Raw genomic sequence first — 23,559 nt, 5'->3', positions numbered from 1 at the left:
TATTAATGGAAAATAGGAACCATTACAATCAATACATTTTTGCCAATAAGAAATAAATTTGTTGCCTGTAGCATAAAAATCTGTACTTCGGGATTCAAGGAACACTTGGAAAGTATTTTCTGCATCCTGATGGTTGTGAAAGCATTTTCCCTGCAAAAAAGTTGTCAAGATGCTTGAAGAAGTGGTAGTCAGTCGGTGAGAGGTCGGGTGAATATGGCAGATGAGGCAAAACTTTGTAGCCCAATTCATTCAACTTTTGAATCACTGGTTGTGCAAAGTGCAGTCAGGCACTGTTGCAGAGAAGAACTGGGCCCTTTCTGTTGACCAATAGTGGCAGCAGGCATTGCAGTTTTCAGTGCATCTCATCAATCTGCTGAGCATACTTCTCATATGTTATGGTTGCACTGGGATTCAGAAAGCTGTAGTGGATCAGACCAGCAGCTAAACACCAAACAGTGACCATGAATCTTTTTGGGTGGCAAATTTGGCTTTGGAAAGTGCTTTGGAGCTTCCTCTGAGTCCAACCACTGAGTTGGTTGTTGCTGGTTGTTGTATAAAATTCACTTTTTGTCACATGTCAAAATCCAATCAAGAAATGGTTCACTGTTGTTGCACAGTATAAGAGAAGACGACACTTCAAAATGACAATTTTTTGATTTGTGATCAGCTAATGAGGCACCCACTTACCGAGTCTTTACACCTTTCCAATTTGCTTCAAATGCCAAGTGACCATACAATAGTCAACACTGAGTTCTTGGGCAACTTTCTCCGTTAGTTGTAAGAGGATTAGCTTTGAGGATCCTCTCACTTGGTTGTTGTCAACTTCTTTTGGCCAGTCACTGTGCTCCTCATTTTCAAGGCTCTAGTCTCCTTTGTAAAACTTCTTGAACCTCCACTGCCCTGTATGTTCATTAGCGGTTCCTGGGCCAAATGCATTCTTGATCTTGCAGGTTTTCTCCACTGCTTTATGACCCATTTTGAACTCAAACAAGAAAATTGCTAGAATTTGTGTTTTGTCTAACATCATTTCCATAGTCTAAAATACAATTAAGATAAACAGCAAGTAATAATTCGTTAACAAAATACATAAAGCAAGAAATGCACATTAAAATGATGTATAACATAGCCACAATTAAGAAAGATTCCAGTATCAAATAGCAAAGTTCAACAATGCAAAATGAAATTACTTTTGCACCAATCTAATAGAAAGGCTCATTTGTGTCACATTTTAGATTCCACATATAAGTGATAATCATACAGTATTTGTCTTTCTCTGATTGACTTAGTATAATAATCTCTAGATCCATTCATTTTGCTACAAATGGCGTTACTTCATTCTTTTTTATGGCTGAGTAGTATTCCATCGTTTGTATGAACCACATCTTCTTTATCCATTCATCTGTCGATGGACATTTAGGGTGCTTCCATGTCTTGGCTATTGTGAAGAGTGCAACTATGAACATAGGGGTGCATGTATCTTTCTGAGTTAGTTTTGTCCAGATACGTGCACAGGTGTGGAATTGTTGGATCATATGGTAATTCTATTTTTAGTTTTCTGACAAACCTCCATACTGCACCAACTTACACTCCCACCAACAGTGTAGAAGAGTTCCCTTTTCTCCACATCCTCTCCAGCATTTGTTATCTGTAGACCTTTGAATGATGGCTGTTCTGACCAGTGTGAGGTAGTATCTCATGGTAGTTCTGGTTTGCATCTCTCTAAAGGGTTACCCTTGTGGCTCAGTGGTAAAGAATCTGCCTGCCAAGCAGGAGACACAGGTTTGATCCTTGGGTCAGGAAGCTACTCTGGAGAAGGAAACAGCAACTCACTTCAGTACTCTTGCCTAAGAAATCCCATGAACAGAGTAGCCTGGCAGGTTACAGTCCACTGGGATTACAGAAGAATCGGAGATGACTTAACAACTAAACAACAATTAGCAATGACAACCATCTTTTCACGTGCCTCTTGGCCACCTGTATGTCTTCTCTGGAAAGTATTATGCCCATTTTTCGACTGGGTTGTTAAAGAGTTGTCTGTATATTTCAGAAATTAAGCCCTTGTTGGTCATGTCACTTGCAAATATTTTCTCCCATTACAACAGGCTGTCTTTTTGTTTCTGGCTTCCTTTGCTGTGCAAGGGCTTTAAGTTTGATTAGGTCCCATTTGTATATTTTTGTTTTCATTTCTATTGCCTTGAGACTGACCAAAGAAATTATGGGTATGATTTATGTCAGAGAATGCTTTGTCTATCATCTCTTCTAGAAATTTTACAGTGTTTTTTCTTATACTCAAGTCTTTAAGCCATTTTGAGTTTATTTTTGTGTGTGGTGTGAGGATGTGTTCTAACTTCACTGATTTAAATGCAGCTGTCCAACTTTCCCAGTACCACTTGCTGAAGAGACTGCCTTTTCCCCATCTTATAGTCTTGCCTCCTTTATTGAAGATTAATTGAGCATAAGTGTGTGGGTTTATTTCTGGGCTCTCTATCTTGTTCCACTGATCCATATGTCTGTTTTTGTACCAGTAGCACACTATTTTGATTACTGTAGCATTATCTTAAGTCTGGAAGGGTTATGCCTCCTGTTTATTCTTTTTCCTCAGGATTTTTCCACAATTCTGGTTCTTTTACAATTCCCTATTTAGGATTATTTGTTCTAGTCCTGTGAAAAACGTCATGGGTAATTTGACAGAGATTGTGTTAAATCTGCATGTTGCTTTGGGCAGTATAGCCATTTTAACAATATTAATTCTTCTAGTCCAAGAGCATGGGGTATCGTTCCATTTCTTTGAATCATCTTCAATTTATTTTATTAATGTCCTATAGTTCTCATCATAAAAGTCTTTCACCTCCTTGGTCAGGTTTATTCCGGGGGTGGGTGGGTGGGTGTGTGTGTGTGTGTGTGTGTGTGTGTCTGTGTGTGTGTGTGTCTGTGTGTGTGTGTGTGTGTGTCTGTGTGTGTCTGTGTGTGTGTGTGTGTGTGTCTGTGTGTGTCTGTGTCTCTGTGTGTGTGTGTGTGTCTGTGATTTTAAAAGTTTTTTTTTTTTAAACAACCCAATCAAAAGATGGGAAGAAGACCTAAATAGACATTTCTCCAAAGAAGACACACAGATGACCATGAGGCACATATAAAGACATTCAACATCACTATTAGAGAAATGCAAATCAAAGCTACCAAGAGATACCACCTCACACCAGTCAGAATGGCTGAATGGACATCATCAGAAAGTCTACACATGACAAATACTAGAGAGGACATGGAGAAAAGGAAACTCTCCTACACTGTTGGTGGGAATGTAAGTTGGTGCAGCCATCATGGAAAACAGTATGGAGGTTCCTCAGAAAACTAAAAACAGAATTACCATATGATCCAACAATCCCACTCCTGGGCATATAACCAGAGAAAAACATGGTTCAAAGGGATACACGAATGACGAAGTGCACCGCAGTGTTGTTTGCAATACCCAAGACACGGAAGCAAACTAGATATCCACTGACAAATGAATGGATAAAGAAGATGTACATTTATACAATGGAATATTACCTAGTCATTAAAAAGAATAAAATGCCATTTGCGGCAACATGGATTGACCTACAGATTATAATACTAAGTGAGTCAAACAGAAAGACATATCATATGATACCACTTAAATACAGAATCTTTTTTTAAAAGATATACAAATGAATTTATTTACAGAACAGAAACACTCACAGACTTAGAGAACAAACTTACAGTTACCTGGGAAGGAAGAGATTGGCAGTTTGGGACTGATAAGTACACAATGCTATATTTAAGATAGATAACCAACAAGGACCTACTGTGTACCACAGGGAACTCTGCTCAATACTCTGTAGTAACTTACAGGGAAAGAATTTAAAAAAGAACACATACATGTGTATACATGTGTATGTGAATCACTTTGCTGTACATCTGAAATTAATACAACATTGTTAATGAACTATACTCTGAAATAAAATAAAAAATTTTTAATAAAATTTTAAAGATTTTTTTTTTACAGTCTTTTTCTGATATTTCATTGTTAAAGAAATGCAACTGATTTCTGTATGTGCATTTTGTATCCTGCTACCTTGTTGAATTCATTTATCAGTTCTAGTGTTTCTATGTGGAGTCTTTTGGGGATTCTATATATAGTATGTTATCTACATACAATGACAATTTTATGAGGTTATTTCTTTTAAACTTCAAATTTTACTCACTGTAATAAAGTTAGCTGCCCAAACATGAAAAAATAAAAATCCTAAATAAAACTTAAAACTGGAAACAATCTGATTGGGTTTCACATTAAAAAGATTTAATTTAAATGACAGGATACTCCAAGTCACCCTTTTCCAAACCAGGTTCGTAGGGTTAATAGATATTCAAAGTTAAAAAAAAAAAAAAAAAAAAAAAATAGATATTCAAAGTAATATGGTGGTGTGGCAAAACCAATCAAGGAAATTCAAGATTCTCTAATTCCCCACCATGCCCTACCTTCTCAAATAATATTCACACATTAAAGGTCCTAAGAGGTCCTGCAGAAAGAAGTATGTTAACTTTGTATCCAACATTTTGCAGTTACCTGGCCACTAAACTTTTCATTATTATTATTGTTCAATCACTGTCATCTCATTTCCCAGCACTTCACAAAAAAAGAATTTTAGAAAAACCAACAAGATCTTCAAGTTTTCCACTGTACACCTGTTGTTATAGCAACATTATTAAAAGTAGCCCCTTCTACTCTTAAAAGTGTCCCACTCTGGATGATAAATTATATGGTCACCCTAGAATTAATACTCTAAAACTAAACACCTATTTTAAAGCATGTGAACTACCTTTGCCAAATGCCAAATTAACAAGGCCATGCTATTACATGCAGTTAAAAATGCTATATAGATGATGATTAATCTTGATATTTTTTTCTCAAACTTCTGAAAAAATTCTCCACTAGCAATCATACATATTTTCAAAATACTCTGTACTACAGAATTCTCGCTAAATGAACTCACAAACCAGATGTAGACAGTGAAAGATGTCTGTAATACATAATTTTTAAAAAGTGTCTTATCATATATAATTGTAAGGAAAGGAAAACTCTTAAGAGACATCACAGCACATCCACACAAGATGTTTTATGTTTTAAAAGGTATTTTAAAAAATTATTTCAGTCCTCAATTGTGAGAGGTCCTTAGAATTCCTGACTGTTTTCACTCACTCCAATCTTCCTAGATGACCTCAACCGTCTCATTACATTTTGAGGTTAACAATCATCAAATCTTCATTTCTAGCCTAGCCTTTGTCTTCTGAATTACAATGTTAAACACTTCTATGTCCCAGAAGTAGTCAGCTCAACACGTCCAAACCTAACAAATCAAACTTCTCTCAAACCACTTAACCAGTTATCCAAGCCAGAAAACTTATATGCCACCTTCTCCCTCACTCACATCTACTTTCCAAGTCACATCAATCCTACCACTTTAAATGTCTATTACCACCTTAATTCGGACTACCATGACCCCTTTCCTAGATGTCTGTAAGAAATTCAACTGTTCTCCCCGTCTCCAATATTATCCTTTAAAGTCATTCTTCACACTAGAGGTCTTTCTAAAATAGAAAGATGATCATGTCACTCTTGAGCCTAAATCTTTCATGATTAGCCACTACACTAAGGATAAAGGCTAAATTTCTCAGCATGGCGTAAGACATCCTTCATGATCCAGTCTTGGACACTGCCACTAACAGCCCTGTTAACTAGCCTTCCATCCTCCAGGACTTTCATAAATATGCTGTTTTTCAGTAACTCTTCTCTCTTCTCCCATCCTAATCTTTTTCTAGTTAATTTCACCTCATTCAGGTCACACCTTAGAAATCATCAACTCTGGGATACTTTCCACAGGCTATCCTCAATATTAGTAAATTCACCTTATGTTACCTACAATTTAACCCAATACAGTTCTCATGCCAAAATGAAGAGAAGCCCTATTTACTTGTCTACTTTCTACCAAACCATACGCTCAGTCTATACAAACTGTGTTTTGTTCACTGTCAATGAATATGAGTAACAATATTCTGGCATCTCAACTATTATAAACCATATTGGCAGTGTAAGCCTATTAGAAACTATATGTATTCTCTCTCACAAATAAGGACATTATATAATTCTGCTCAGTGCCTACTCAGCATGTTATTGCTATTTAAATAGTAACTTACTTAATTTGGACAGGGAAAGAATTTTGTTCTTAATCCTACAAAAATGGGGGAGTTACAGAAACTTCTCCAGTTGCAGAAATGTAGGGCTAAGAGACTGACATATAAAAAAAAGGTCATCTAACTAAAACTGAAAAGGGAAATTAAGATACAAGATCAATTTAGGGGTTGTTAATATCAGGATGAAACTATGAGAGTCTGAAATAATGAGGGTGATAGCAGGGAAGGAAAGGAAGGCACAACATTTAAAATATTTGACAAGAATTGGAAGTGAAGGATGTAGCTCAGATGGCTCAGAAATACACACAGGGAAGCCTTCCTTGAGCACCCAGACTAGGTCAGGTCTCCCTGTTACATGTGCTTATAGAATTTTGTTCTTTTCCTTTACAGAACTTAGTACAGTTTCAGACTCATAATTTCAACATGAAAAGTCCTCATAATAATTTGGCTCCAGCTTTCCACAATTTGCATTCCTCTCTTATACAGATATCCAGACATGGATCTACTGGGTGTTCCATAAACATACCTCAATGTCTCTCATTACCTTTTTTTCACGCCGTTCCCTCTGCTTGAAACAACCTCCCTGTAATCAAAAACTTTCGAGAAGTCTCCTCCTTTGAGAGCCAGTTTAAAATAAGCTTGGCCAGAAGTGACTAGTCTTCCTCTCATGAATATATTGTTAACTATTTACATAATTACTTTTATAGCTTTCTATTACAGTTGTTCTAGACATTTCTCTCCTCCACAAGAAAGGCATAACTCCCCGAGGTTAGCTATGGGGCAGGGGTGCAGAGGTAGGTGTGAAAAGGCTGAACAGAAGGGAACTGCAAGCACAAACAGCAGCAGAAGAGAAAGTACCAGAAATTCAACAAAAGTCAGTCTATGACTAACACCCACGCCCTCTCCGAAAGAAGTCTTATACTGGGTACTATCGACCCGGCCTTTCCTCCTGCTCCTCATGTTAGTTATTGGTGATACTACTTCTAGAAATCAAGGCCCAAAAGCAATACAATGTAAGCAGCAATGGTTAGCCACACATGGAATTTAAAATTTTCCACTAATCACTCTTTAAGAAGAGAAAAAGGTAAAATTCATAGTATATTTTGCTTAATGCAGTATATATCCAAAGTAGTATCATTCAAACATGTAATCAATAAAAAACAACTGAGATATATTCCTTCATTTTCATGCTATGTCTTCAAAATCCAGTGTATCTTTTCTCAAAGCCACATCTCAAATGCTCAATAGCCACAAATATAATAAATAAACCACAATGGAAAAGAATATACACATATATGTGTGTGTATAACTGAATCACCTTGCTGTACAGCAGAAATTTATAATTGAACTACACTTCAATGACATTTTTTAAAAGAAAAAAAAAAAAAGTAACTAAACAATGCAGCTCTAAAATAATATCTCTGTCATTCACTGGCTCCAAACCAATACCCTGGGCTGTATCTGACTCTTCATCATTATTCTCCAACCTCACACACACACTTCCATGGCCTCACCTTAGATCTTTGCACCAAAACCTGTATCACCTTCAAAAATCACCAATTCAAATACTCCACTCTCCAACTACCATCTGTTTCTTACGTGCTTAAGCACCTTCACTCCAACAACTCAACTTTATCATGACCTCCAGTTAAGTGCTGTTTATCACTCTATCCCTTCAGCTTAGATTCCTTTTTCTTGGAGCGGGCCATGGTATAGAATTAAACATTCCTGTGCAAAATCCCCTTTCCCACTCTATGCCTGGCGCACACAACTTGTTCTAACTTTACAACTCAGACAGACAGAAGAATGCATTCACACAGGCAGAGATGTTACAATACACTCATAATCATCCATCTCAATGGGTATAGGCATCCTACTAAATTTTCCAGTAACCAGCAAACTTCCCACAGAAAGATAACTATTTCATATCTTTCCCTTGCTCCTCTCATATCTCCTTTCCCCCAATACTACCTTTAGGAAGCATAGCACTAATATCAGTCACTCAGTCATATCTGACTCTTGGACTCTTGGACCCTTGGACTACAGCCCACCAAGCTCCTCTGTCCATGGAATTCTCCAAGTGAGACTACTGGAGTGGACAGCCATTCCCTTCTCCAGGGGATCTTCCCAATCCAGGGATTGAACCTCATTCTCCTGCACTGCAGACAGATTCTTTACCATCTAAGCTGCCAGGGAAGCCCACTTAGGAAGCATACATAAAACCAATGACTTCCTCTAACAATGTTATTTAGCATATTTGATATATACTTTTTAAAAAACTTACAAAATTAAACAGCATTTTTTGCTAATTATAAAAATTTAGATTCATAAAAGTGCTGCTGCTGCTGCTAAGTCACTTCACTCATGTCCGACTCTGTGTGACCCCGTAGATGGCAGCCCACCAGGCTCCCCCGTCCATGGGATTTTCCAGGCAAGAACACTGGAGTGGGGTGCTATTGCCTTCTCCTTCATAAAAGTGCAGGAGAACCAAATTATCTTTCATATAATATATGAAAACCATATATAACATATATAACCATGTAAACAGAATAACAGAATATAAGTTTCATGAGGGCAAAGAATCTTTTTCATTCCCAACCTACTATTGAGCATCTAACCTAAGTATCTGGCACATAAAGCAGCCTTCATTTTTATTGATGGAATAAATAAGAACCTTGCTGTAAGCAACTGTGACATGAAAGGCCAAACTTGAAATAGGCAAAAGGAAGGGGGAGGAAAGAGTGCTTGTTTTCAAGATTTAACACAGAATATCTATAGCCCAGAAAAGGCATAATTAATTTTACTTTACATAAGACTTTTAAAAATGTATCAAACAAAACAATGGACAAAAATCAAACATAACTTTTCATGGTTTGCATGTGTGCGTGCTAAGTCACTTCAGTCATGTCCAACTCTTTATGACCCTATGGACTACAGCCCACGAGGCTCCTCTGTCCAAGGGATTCTCCAGGCAAGAATACTGGGGTGGGATGCCATGACCTCTCCAGGGGATCTTCCTGACCCAGGGATCAAACCCATGTCTCTTACATCTCCTGCACTGGTGGGCAGGTTCTCTACCACTAGTGCCACCCAGGAAACCCTTTAATGGTTTATCCTTTAACGGTTTACGCTTCCACTAAAAAGCTAGACTTCTCCTATAACTGATTTAATGTCTTCATTAACTATACCACAAACACATATAAATCTAAGCACTTCTGAAGACTTAACCAAGTGTGGATCACTGTGGTCATTAACCAAAGACCCCTTCTCTTCCCCAAACATCATTGAGCATAATTAATAGATTCCATGGGCATGAATATCTGCCACAGTTACATATATTTTCAAAATGAGGTCTCCAAAACTTTACTCTCCACTTGTGGAATCCTCCTCTTCAAAAAACACTATGTCACATTTATAATTTATAAAATTGTGATATAATTAATAGTTTAATTAGAAGCAATGGCTTAAAAACAACCTTAGAAATAAATAATACACAAAACTATTATTTCACTACTAGTTTTGATTTTTAAAGTAAAACATATTAATAAAGCTGCATGGAGGAAGTGGGGAGGAAACAGGATGTGGCTGCACAAAAGAAAGCCTCAAAGTTTTGGAATACTCTGTTAAGTTTGGTGTTTGTTTTATTAGTCATCTATAAGTTACACATTGCTCTACAAAGTTATACATATTACTCTACATATATATTTATTTTTCTAAAGCAACCTAGCTTTCTCAGAAAAGAACACAATTCCTATTAACACTCAATATAAATCCTAATTGAACAGTAGCAAATATTTAAGAATGGTCAAATATTTTGTATCATAAGCAAGTTTACAGTGTTTTCCAGTTAAATACAAAATGACCATACACAAATATCTATCATATTCCCTCCCTAAAAGGAAGCATTGGAAGAACTGATGCTGAAGCTAAAGATCCAATACTTAGGCCAACTGATGCAAAGAGCTGACTCCTTAGAAAAGATCCTAATGCTAGCAAAGATTGAAAGCAGAAGGAGAAGGGGATGACAGAGGACAAGATGGTTGGATGGCATCACCAACTCAATGGATGTGAGTTTGAGTAAGCTCCAAGAGATGGTGAAGGACAGGGAAGCCTGGTGTGCTGCCATCCATGGAGTGGCAAAGAGCTGGACGTGACTGAACAACAACAAAAAGGAAGCATAAAGAATAAAGGAAGAAAAAAAAATTTACAAGCTCAAGGAACAATAATTATTGCTTAAAAAAAAAAAGAAAAGAAAAGAAAATGCATAGGTCCATTCCTCTGACAAAACACAGAACAGGAAAGGAAGAAAAGGGCTTAAGGGCTAATACAAGAAAATCTCTCAGAAATAAAAGCACCTCCGGACAGCGCCACCGAGGACTGCAGCACAATGAATGAGAAAACATCCACATGCAGTTTCCATGTCATGAAGTCTGAGCACACATCATAAAGATCCTAAAACTTCCAGACAGGCCACTTGCAAAGGTTCAAGAACTAAAACGTCACTCTTTACTCCATACAATACAGAAATCATCTTTAGTTTACGAGAGTAAAGAACAGAAAATGTCTATTTAGAATTATACCATACTTCAAACTGGAGTTTCAATCAACAGATAAAACAAGTCTTTAATTTTCTGAAAAGCTAAGATTTGTCAAAGATTTAACAGAAACTGAGTAAAATCATTAATTTCAATGTTCACTTATTTATATTTCTCCTGCTCCTAAAGATTTTGACTACTTTAACTTAGTTTGGCGGAAAAAAACAATACAATACTTTTTAAAAACCATGGGGCAGAAAGGGTTGTGGGCAGGGGCAGACAGCAAGACAAAAGAGACACAGGAATCTAAAAGCCTATATATATAAATTTTTCAAAATAAAAAGCTATTTTTATTAATCAAAATCATTCATATGTGAAAGTTGAGGAGAAACAATTAACTTTCTTAACTATATCGGGAATGCAGAGATTCAAAGTTAAGTAAAAGGTAGAGATCAATTACGCATGGCTCTACTGCCTGTCTTAAGCAGATAATTTACAAAAATCCTCCTTTTTCCAATCTTAGCTTGACATCCTGCAGAAAGATGCTTGAGACACAGAGGCTGAAGTTTTTCAAACAACTTTAAAGAGTAGTTGAAAGTGAAAAGCATTCAATCCTGTAATCTCTAGGTCCCACTTTAATACAACAGAGAAAGGGAGAAAACAAAATACGTCAAATGCAAATCAACCATCTTTTATATATATATATATATATATATATGTGGTAAGAGCTGATAATGGGGCTTCGCAGGTTGTACAATGGTAAAAATGCAAAAGTGACGAGGGTGCCATTCCTGAGTTGAGAAGATCCCCTGGAGTAGGAAATGGCAACCCACTCCAGTATTCTTGCCTGGGAAATCCCATGGACACAGAGGAGCCTGGCAGGCTACAGTTCATGAGGTTGCAAAGAGTCAGACACAACTGAGCACGTATGCATGCAAGAGCTAATAAGATCTGCTAAAGAGGAAATTATCAGCTAAAATTAGGCTAGAGAACATCTGTATGGATTTTTCATTTATTCGAGCTATTTCCATCCCCTACTATAGAAAAAAAAATGGCGATCAAGGGTTGAGACATAACCTTGAAAAAATAAAAAAATCACACAATTCCCACACCATTACTGACTGAAAATATTGGAGCACATTTATTCAGTTCAGTTCAGTCACTCAGTGGTGTCCGACTTGCCACGCCGTGGACTGCAGCACGCCAACCTTCCCTGTTCATCACCAACTCCCGGAGCCTACTCAAACTCATGTCCATTGAGTCGGTGATGCCAATCAATGCAATGCAAACCATTACTGCCTAGCATTTTTACTATAGAGACACAGGATACAATTAAACAGCTCTGCTTAGCAAACTTGCCTTGAAAATGGATCACTATTATCTATAAGCAAAAGTTTTTTCTTTTAAATTATAAAAAATACCATGGATAAGAAGATGAGAAGGATACTCCCATTTTAAGCTACACTGTGTATCTTACATAAGAAGAGTGTTCAGAGTCTCAAAAGTTTTGACTCTCTGTTTTTTAATAGTCTTGAAAATAGAGGATCCCTCCCTCCAAAAAACTCTGCTGATTAAATCTATTCATGTTTACTGTATTAGAAGTTAAAACTGGAATTGTTGTCTAATGGATATAATTTTAGTTTTATAAAATGTTCTGGATATTGGTTGCATAACGATGTAAATATATTTAATAGCATTAAACTGTATACACTTAGAAGTGGACAAGAAGTAAAAATTCAAGTTATGCATATATTACCATAACTTAAAACTTTCAAAGAAAAACAGAAATTAAAACAAAATTTTGAAAGATTGTCATTTAAAATATAATACATTGCTTGCTAAATCAAAATATTAAATTAAACAAACTATTCAAAAACAAAAAAAGCAAAAATAGTCATTATGTGACATTTTTGCAAAGTTCTTTAATGTTTGGTTTAATAAAGACAGATTTATTTTCATATCCACTTTCATATTCAATCTGCATTAGGCTGTTCTGAAGTACATGAAGAAAATTCAGCCTCATGCAGGTACGTAGTGAGAAAAGATGCAATATTTCAATAGCTCTCCCAGGTAACTGGGGCTTCCCTGGTAGCTGAAACATTAAAGAATCCGCCTGCAATGTGGGAGACCTGGGTTCAATTCCTGGGTTCGGAAGATCCTCTGGTGCAGGAAATGACAACCCACTCCAGTATTCGTGATTGAAAAAGTCCATGGACAGAGAAACCTGGTAGGCTACAGCCCATAGGGTTGCAAAGAGTGGGATACAACAAAGTGACTTCCACTTTGTTTTTTGTTGTTTTTTTTTTCAGATACGGATATTCTTTCATCCTTCACCAAAACTCAACAAGTGGCAGTTTCTTAAAGGCTGCTCCAATATGGAATGTGAATCAATGAACATTTCCTACTCTTAGGTACTGAAATCCATTGATCTATGTTACATTTCCAATGGATCATTTTACCATTTTGTAATACCGTGCATTGATTATTTAGAAAATAACAGTTGAGAGTTATGTAGTCCTGCCAATGTTGATTTTGACCCTTTCACTATACAACTTCGCTATATGACATTCATTAATAGCACCACTGATCTTATACCAAAAAAAGTCAAGTATTGGGAAACTATCAAGCTCAAAGTGGTAAACACAAGTCTTCAAAAATTCTATTTTCACTTGAGAGCTAGAATTTTATCATTAGCAACAAATACTGTCAGTGTGGTGCAAACTCACTTGATTTAGTTTTGAGAAAATGTCTGCCAAATACCCAAGTCTTCGTACTTTGTCAGCCATTCTTTAAAATAAAAATGATACCCTATTTAAAAAGCAGCTAGTTCAGCATGCAACTCAAACAACTGTACAAATTCTTTTTCGTGAATTAGCCATCAGATTTGGTATTTAGTAAAAGTGGTTTACTGGACTTTCATCACACAAAATATACTTTAAAATGTGCTCAAGGACTGAGACATAATAAAATTAAGTTTTACTGCTTCATCATCTTAATTGAAGTACACAATGATATCCCAAACTAGTAACGTTTAATACTACTGCCTTAATTCATGCAATTTTACCCACCACTGATTATGCAAATGCCAACATAGTTAATGGGCTTCCCTGATGTCTCAGATGGTAAAGAATTTGCTTGCAATGTAGGAGACCTGGGTTCAATCCCTGGGTTGAGAAGATCCCCGGGAGAAGGGAGTGACTACCTACTCCAGTATTCTTACCTGGAGAATCCCCATGGACAGAGGAGCCTAGCAGGCTACAATCCATGGGGTCACAAAGAGTCGGACATGACAGAATGACTACCACTTTCAATATAGCAAATAATGCCTTACTTTTATTGAGCAAAGTTTTGACCTTCAGGATCCCCAGAAAGAGTCTGGAGAACTACCAGAGGTGTGGGAAACAGACTTTGTGAACCACTGTAATAGCTGATGCATTACTTGGGTGATTAAGAAACAAATATTTTTGGTATATATCCCTCTGTAAGAGTGTTTAAATACACGTCTACCTGGTAATGGGCTTCCCAGGTGGTGCTAGTGGTAAAGAACCTGCCTGCCAATGCAGGAGACATAAGAGACAGAAGTTCAATCCCTGGGTAGGGAAGATCCCCTGGAGGAAGGCATGACAATCCACTCCAGTATTCTTGCCGGGAGAATTCTATGGACAGAGGAGCCTGGCAGGCTACGGGCCATAGAGTCGCAAAGAGTCCGACATGACTGAAGTGACTTAATAGTAGCAGTTACATGACGACATTCTCAAACCAACTGATATCTAACACTTCATTCACAGTCATAACTCAAACAGAATATGATAGATACTTCCTAAATAAGTAACAAATAATTACCAAATACCTACCATATTAGACTCTGAGCTAGGTGCCTCTACATTCCCTTTTTGGGGTAACTCACAGAAGCCCACAGATCAGACTGATAATTTTAATATATGAGAAAAATATTTACCCTAAAATCTTTCAGATCTTATTTTTGAGATTACACTTACGTGGTTACAAGCAAAAGTCTTAAAATTCACCATAAAGCATAAGAAAGCATGTTTAAATTCTATTTTAAGCAGTATGCCATGAAGCTAAAAACAGGCTTGCTCACATTCAAAAACCCAAATACAAAATGAATTGCTTTGGCTATGTACTGCTAGCACGCCATCAAGAGCCTACATTCCATTTCTCCTCAAGCCAAACAACCCTTACCTGTTACAGTTTTCATTCCTATTTTTAAGGGAACCTCAAATATAACTTTACTGGAGTTACATTAAACATTGTCAACTATTAAAAAAATTTAGCAAAACCATCAAGACAAGTTAAGAATTTTTAGACATATACACTGATAAATCCACAAGCTAAACCTCTACAAATATACATATGAAATATCTGCAATGTAAAAAAGAGAGAAATATTCTCACTTTGGAACACGCAATGGAAAGAGCTTCAACACAGTATACTGTTAAGTGAAAAAAGCAAGTCAAAGGATACCATGTATAATAAGATTATGTATAGCAATGTATGTACATTCATTTAATAAATACTGAGTTCTATATCCCTAATTTGTTTCAAATCTAGACATATACAATAAATTACAAACACTATACAGACACAATTAAATGTCCACACACAGAAAAATGAATACACAAAAGGCTATATGTGATTCCATTTATATGAAGTGTTCAATATAGGCAAATTTATAGGGACAGAAAGCAGATAAGCAGTTGCCTGAGGGTGAATGAGTTGTGGGCAATAGGGGTGATAGCTAAAGAATGCAAGATTTCTTGGAGGGGAAAGGGAAAAATATCCTGAAATTGGTTGCAGTAACAGTCACACAACTTTGTGAATATATTAATATTAAAGTACCATTTAATTGTACATGTAAACAGATGAAAAGCATGGTATGTGAATTATACCTCAATAAAGCTTATGTTCTTTCTGCCTCAAAAAATAGGATACCAAAGTGGTTGCAAGGGGCAAAGGGTGGGTGGGGTGAAAATGAAGACTTAAAATTTTACACTACTTACTGCTGTATCATTACAATGAGAAATGTATTCATTTATTATCTATATAACTTAAAGAAATGTGAAAGGTAAACCTAAAACAGTCTTCCAAGACAGCATATTAAAAAGCAGAGACGCTACTTTACCAACAAAGGTCCATCTAGTCAAAGCTATGGTTTTTCCAGTAGTTATGTATGGATGTGAGAGTTGGACTACAAAGAAAGCTGAGCACCGAAAAATTGATGCTTTTGAACTGTGATGTTGGAGAAGACTCTTGAGAGTTCCTTGGACTGTAAGGAGATCCAACCAGTCCATCCTAAAGGAAATCAGTCCTGAATATTCACTGGAAGGACTGATGTTGAAACTGAAACTCCAATACTTTGGCCACCTGATGCACTGAAAAAAGACTCTGATGCTGGGAAAGACTGAAGGCGGGAGAGAAGGGGACGACAGAAGATGAGATGGTTGGATGGCATCACCAACGCGATGGACAAGAGTTTGAGTAGGCTCCGGGAATTGGTGATGGACAGGGAGGCCTGGTGTGCTGCAGTGCATGGGGTCACAAAGAGTCAAACACAACTGAGTGACTGAACTGAACTGAAATCAGTCTTCATAAATTATTCTGGATTGAATGTTATTCATCTACGAAGCAGCCATGAAAAAAAGTATGACAACATGACCCTATCTCAGAACACTGACAACTTAAGACTGTTATTGAAGTACATGCATCTGCCCCTCACTAACAGAAATATATCTTGAATGCAATTTGACAAATATACCTTAGGCACCTACTGTGTCCACAGGGCAGGGATGAGGGGAAATGGGGTGGTATACAAGGCAGAACACTAGTCAACAACAGAAAGCAAACTACTTAGCTCTGGCTCTAAGTAAGACACTTGCTATATACAGTGGAGGAGGCAAAACATACACACGAAACGTACTGGGGTCAGACTAGAAAATCTTGAATACTAAACTGAGAGCTAAAACTTGATCCTGTTTTCAATGAAAAGCCAGTAGAGTGACAGGATGAAAGGAGTGTTTGGGGAAAACTGACCTTTGGGCAACCAAAGGGGGAAATTAAAAGAAGAGAAGAATAGCAGGAAAGGTAAGAAAGAGATGAAGTTTTTGAAAACAGGAACATATACAACAGTCTTATGAAAGTTATTGATATTTCAAAGTTACCAGCTAAATGTTCAAAGGATTTATGTTTGATTTGTTTCTTGATCTAAGGTGAAGCAGAAAAGGAAACAAAGATTTCCTCATTTTGATGAATTTCAGAAGTTCATGACTAAGAATGAAGTTTTACCAGAAAATTCTGAGGGGAGGGGAGACTTAGGGAGTTTGTTTCATGTGCTACCATGAAACGAAGAGTAGACAGAATCAAAACCAATAGGAGTTCCACAATTTTTAACATGGAAGAGGAGGTAGTAGTCACAAAGTCACAAACACTTTGCAGTAAGAGTAGCAAAAAATGCATAATAATTAGCACTATTTCTTAAATTGTAGTAAAGGAAAACTTAATATTTTTAAATTTCTCTATCACCTATCTCCAAAAATTCCTAGTGATACAATTTGTTACATAAATGCTGAAGTTTTAGGTGAGGACCAAATTTAATATGTCAAAATTTAGAGTTTGATCAATTTCATATCTTTAATTTCATCAGCTGCTCCTTCCACAGTGTAGTACTTTTCAGATGTTGCACAAGTAATATTTTTAATTCAATTCACATATGGTTTTATTAACTGATTTAACCCATAGGTTCTTTAAGACAGAATAAATGTTTTCACTGCCGAAGGAACCTCCTCACTTTAACAGCCTCCCCGAAACAATGTCACCTACCAATTTTATACTATAGCAACGCTTTGCTTTGAGATTAAAAGTACGGCTAAAGCAAATATTCTCAAATCTATTTCTATTTTCATAATCTATTTCACACTTAATCAAATGTTCTGATTCAGAACATTTATATAAAGTTGACTTATAAAAAATCTATCTCCCAGCATTTTATAATGATCTCATCATTTTAAAATATCTGATCATTTTAAAATAATCTCATCATTTTATAACCTTATCTGACAGATTTATAGGAATAGAAATAAGAAAGGTATAGACAATGAACAAATCAAAAATTACTTTTCACTGAACACTTCACCTAATCCAAACACTATTTACACTGTTCCTGAAGCACAAAAAATGGTCTGGAGATTACATACATTTAGTTAGAATAAAACACTGGCAAACTTTTGTATCAGATTGTTTGTCAAGTCATTGTTTAAAAAAGCAAAAAGTAGAAGTAACCCAATTGTCCAGTGATTGGATGCGTGTGTGTGTTAGTCAATGAGTCGTGTCCGACTCTGCGACCCCGTGGACTGTAGCCGTCTATGGAATTATCCAGACAAGAATACTGGAGTGGGTTGCCATTTCCTTCTCCAGGGGAACTTCCCGACTCAGGGATCAAACCCAGGTCTCCTTCACTGCAGGAAGATTCTTTACCTTCTGAGCCACCACATAAGTCCAGTGATAAGGTATCAGCTGAATAAAAGACAATGTTACCTTTCAAAGGATCATAAAGACCTATACTGACTACCCTGGAAAGATAGCCATGAAAACAGCAGATTACAAATAGAGAGTATGATTTCTCTTTTGTGTTGAATATACATATGCATTTGCTCTAAGAGAGAAAGTCTAAATGTATACCCAGATGCTATCCATGATATTTCTAAGTACTGAGATTACAGGTGTTATTTATTTTTGTGCTTACTTTTCAGTATTCTCTGCAGTTTCCTCAAGTAAAATGATATTTGAAAGAATTAATGCCTATGATTCCAACTAACAAACTCCAAACTCTTCCCTGCAAAAAGCCCAAGGAATATCCAAAAATACCTTGGCACAGAGCAAGAGGGAAAGTATTAGCAACAACATAACTAGAATTCTTTGTGAGCGAGGCACCCTCAAGGGTTCCAGGACTGACATGGCACCTTGAAGGCAGCCTACAGCACAGAGTTTTGAAATCACAAAGTCCTAGGCTCAAATCCCTGCCACTTTCATTTGTATGACCTTGGACTAGTCATTTACCCTTTCTTGGCATACTTTATCAATAAAAGGGAGATACTACCTGCCTTTCCTATCTCAAAGAACTGATGGAAAAATCAAATGTGATAATGTGATAAATTATCAACTGCCAAGTACCATATAAGGTATTATTCAAATACATATATTAAAAAACAAAACAAAACCAAGGTACTTGATGCCAGAGCAGAATACACTACAACCAATTCTATGACGCAATGACCAGCGGTTTTGTTTTTGAAGACTACATCTCATTATAAACACTGCAGTTTTTCAGAAACTTAGACAATTCCTCCCATCCCTACTACAACTCTAAGCCATTTTCTTTTCTTATCCCTAGTTATGAGCAAGAAAGGGTACAAATTATCCTGAACTCAAAAGCCTTTGCAAGAACCCTGGAGCAGCACGTTGATGGAGTTCACCAGAAGAAACCCAAGGTTAATCAGCTATGGACTCGCCACTAAGCACTGCTGCAATCAACAGGGATTACAAGAGACTCTTTGAAGAGAGACAACACGATCACCCAGGAGAAAACAGCAGAGGAATAGGAGACATTTCAAAACTATTATATGAAATACTTAAAAACCAGAGTGTCTTACAAATTGTTTTTAAATGCTGTTCATAAAAATGGTGATTTAAAACAAAAGCCATCTAAATGTGGCACTTCAGCAAGGCAAGTTATGGAGATTCAAATCAAACTCATGAATAAATTGTCAGATTTACTTGCTTCCATCTAAAATAAAAACAGACAAATTACACCACAAAGACCAAAATTAAATGGCTAGTTCTTGAAAACGGAGGCAGGATACAACAACATAATTTTCTGACAGGCTTGTATAGATACTACTTTTAAAGGTATGGTTTTTAAAGTATGATTTCTCTTCCCCTTGAATTCCATTATTTACTTCACTAAATGATAATCAATTTCTTCCTTTCCACTGTTCCTCCTGAGGTAAGATGGCAATATAACCTAATCTGACTTTTAATGCAAAAAATATTTGTAATTTTTTTTTAAAGAGCTTTAAGAGAAGTTACATGAAGCTGTCAGGTTAACTTCCAAGATCATCTGGCCATCACACCCTCCTGCTTTTAAGCTCCTAGAGATAATAAAATGCTCACTCTCTACATTCTTACAAATGTCATTTATGGGTATTCCCCTAATGAAAAATTAAACCTTCCATAAACAAATGAGTACAGAGAATTTTTTGATATGTATGACTCACAATCTAATTTTTATTGGCAGTATCTATAAGTGTTGCAGCTTGCACTTGCAAGAGATACAGATCTATCCATTTTCCCCATCTGATCCTGCAGATTTGTTATAGATTTAAAGGGACTCACTAAAATGGGTCATGAGGAAAAAAATTTACAACCCACATTTCTTTTTGCTATGGACTGTATTCATAATTAAGGTAACAAATCACTGTATTTACTCTAAGCCTCATAGTTGAAAATCCATTGGAATACTGTGCTGTCACCTAACACTTAAAAAAAAAAAATCTGAGTTTTTCTTAATTCTTACTCTGACTTTTCATTCCTTATTAGGAATAAATGCTATCTACCTCCAAAAACCACACACACACACACACAAAATCACTTAGAAAATATAATTTCCAAAAGTATCTTCCAAAGCTTACTGCAGAGAAAATTATATATACACATTCTCAAATAACTATAGTAGGCGTTCCTAAGATCATCTCCACCCCTTAAAAAAAAAAAAAAGCAGCAAATGTAACCACAATCAAATATAAACAAAATGTTTAACACAGCTATCACCAACTAAGCAATTTATCACAGCTCCTCAAAGTACTTGGTACACACAACGACAGACCAGTATGTCAAGAACAGTTATTACAATTTGAAGAAAAAAACACTGTACAACAGAACGTAATAGTAGAAAAAACTCCTTTAGAAAAACTCAAAGAAATTCTGGAGAGAGCAAAACAGGAGACCAGTTTTAGAAAAATAATGTTTCCCCCCCATGTGTTTAGCATTTATCTGATGCAGGCTCATTTTTGTAAAGAGAAACTTTACCTAACAAGACTCACACCAGGGATCTGATCTATCCCCAAAGGCACTTTCTTAAAATGAGAAAGAACAAAGGAGGAAATCTCCCAGCATGTGCTTTCCATACCAGTTTCTTTGGACAACATCAAGAGTGACAACATAGCCAGCACAGGCTTTTCAGCTTTACTCTGTAGTCCACGTATAACAGAACTGTTTAGCTATCAATCAGAAGGATTCCGAACAAAATAAATACTAGAATGCAAAGATCACAGCGACATAGTGACTACATTTTACAACTACAGAAAACATGTACCTTAAAGTTGCATACTTTTTTATTTTAAGAGTTAATTACCTCCAAATATTCAAATCCCTGGGGCTTTTTCATTTAAGTCAATAGTTTCAAACTAGAAAAAACGAAACCACCCATTCTAGATTTGCTCTCCCTTAATTTGCAATTAGAAGTAAATTAAAAAGAATGACACTCAAAGGCAGAGTCTAACTATACAAATTTTGTAATGTTAACACTGAAAAATTATTGGGAAAAACGATCTCTCGGCGAAGCTTTCCACTGAAAAACTCTCCAGAAACAAACCTGGCGTTTGCCTGTTCTAGGAGTTATCGTTTCACTATAACAGAGATAATTCTTTAAATAATTTTTACTAATTAGGAAAAGACGACTCTTCCCCAAAGATTTACAACTGTATACCCCAATCTCCACTGACAGCGATGTCAGTTCTCTGGGTCAGGATACAACCAGCTGCTCGGTTCACACATAGGAAGCCACAGAGAAGGGAATATCGCGTTCAGAGCCTCGAAATAATACGCGTTAGTTAAAAACTGCTTGCTACTAAACCAAAATTATTCAAGCGGAGCCCCATTTGTCACAATCCAATCACAAGGGTTCCACCCCCCTCCCCCAACTGCTTGTGTAGTGGTATATCTGCTTCGGTAAAGAAGCCATCATCAGGTAAAGAAGACTGGGGTGGGAGAAAAAGCGGGGAAAAGGGGGCACCCTTTCATCCAATTTCGCGAGGCGTGAGTAATTGGTACAGTTGAGAGGAACGGAGGAACGTTCTATTTAATTGGAGGTTGAAGTAGGATGAGGGGACAATTTTGTTCAAATCAACATGGCCAGCAAGATGTCCCTACAAACAAAAGGCAACGGGGGGATATAAACACGAACCATTCACCTCCATCAGCTATAGCATCGCCATCATGGTGTGTGCAGAGACCCCCGAAGGCTCCTCTCACCCTCCACACCAAGCCAAAAGGAAGAGATGGAAAAGAAGGGAGAGTTGCTGCTTCCCACCACCTACCATTGCTTCCAAATACACACCCTTCGAGGGGGTTTCTCCCCGCGGTTGCCCGGAATCAGAGAGAAAGAGTACCGTCCCGCCCAGGCAGACTCCCCCGCTACCCCCCAGTCGAACCTCAACGCCAGCCTGGGGTTCACTAAACTTTACTGGAGCTTCTCCCCCACATCCCCACTCCATCGCCCCAGGATCGCGCTGCCCACAAACGGGCACCCCGGGCGCCTCCTGACAGGCGGGTAACCGGGGAGAGCCGAGTCCGGGGCGGGGGCGGCAGGGAGCCACGGAGGGGCGGGGCGGCCAGAGCCAAGTTCCCGGGGGTCTGAGAGGAGCGCCTGACAGCAGCCCGGGACTGCAAAGGAGGAAGAGGAAGCCGCGGCGGGGAGGTTTCCCAATCCCCCCAACATGAACACCCATCCCCTGCCCCCGCTCCTCACGGGGGGCGGGGAGGCTGCCAGGAAGGTGAGGAAGCTGAGCCCCAGAGACAGCCGCGGCCCCCACCTCCGGACTCCCGATCTCTTCCCCCGCCACCCCCGCCAGAGGCGCCCACAACAATAACACGCCGGGGACGACCCGTCAGCGCCCCCGAGGCACCCGGGGCCCGCGGCCCGCCGCTGCCGGGCCCCCTCAACTGGGGCCAGGCGCGCCGATCCTCTCTACAACTCCAGGCCCATGTGGAGTCAAGCCCGAGCGGCCCCCCAGGGTCGGACCCATCCCCCCCGGCACAAGCGGCGCCGTCTCCGCGGCTGAATATTAGAAGTGAATTCGAGCTGCGCTTTACCTTTAGTTCCGCACTGTCCGCCATCTTGCGTCTGTCAGCGCAAGCGCAGTGAACCTCGCCGGGGGCCGCCGCTAGACCCGCCCCTCTAGCCAGCCTGGCCCCGCCCCGGCCCGTCCCCTCTCTCCCCTCCACCTCCCCGGCCCGCCCCGGGCCTCCGCCCCGCTCCGCGCGCTCGCAGCCCCGCCCCGGGCACGTAGAGCTGCGAGGCGGGTACGTACTATTTAAATAATGGCGCCAAGCGAGGAGGTTTGACAGTTACTCCCCCCTTCCTCCCCGCCCCCCATCCTTGCCCGGCTGGCGCCTCCAGGGAAAGGCCGGAGCTGGAGGGCTACTGGCCTGAGCCCCGCCCCTCCGCGGCCTATGGAGCCCTTCTGCAAAGCTTCTATACCTGCAACCAGAGGAAACAGCAATGCCCCTCTCCCCTAATCAGCAAGTCCTTTTCAACACCTGCTACCTGCGAGGCTTCACGTGGGCTGCAAATAACAATCCGTTACTTCTCAAGGATCACTTGAAGCATTCCCAGGTTTATTAGCTCAGATCTTCCTCATCATGAAGCAGTGAGGTAGGCAGGGGAGAGATTACAATTTTTTGTAGTATATATGTTCAGACATAGAAGCTCAGATAGCAAAAGTGACTTGCCCAAATCAGTACTTAA

At 38.4% G+C, this 23,559-nt stretch overlaps 1 protein-coding gene across 1 annotated transcript in view; it reads right to left on the bottom strand.

Moving 5' to 3' along the window:
* The window catches only part of PIAS1 (protein inhibitor of activated STAT 1), a 125,678-nt gene extending 102,742 nt beyond the window's left edge, over nt 1-22,936 (bottom strand). Inside the window, exon 1 of the mRNA XM_065940831.1 lies at nt 22,905-22,936. Coding sequence (XP_065796903.1) covers nt 22,905-22,928 — 24 coding nt within the window. The 5' untranslated portion in view covers nt 22,929-22,936. The remainder of the gene's footprint in view (nt 1-22,904) is intronic.
* Between the last annotated feature and the right edge of the window lie 623 nt (nt 22,937-23,559).

The sequence above is a fragment of the Muntiacus reevesi genome, chromosome 7 (assembly GCF_963930625.1).
Source record: "Muntiacus reevesi chromosome 7, mMunRee1.1, whole genome shotgun sequence".
NCBI classification, from domain to species: domain Eukaryota; kingdom Metazoa; phylum Chordata; class Mammalia; order Artiodactyla; family Cervidae; genus Muntiacus; species Muntiacus reevesi.
This window is presented reverse-complemented; position numbering and strand designations above follow the sequence as displayed.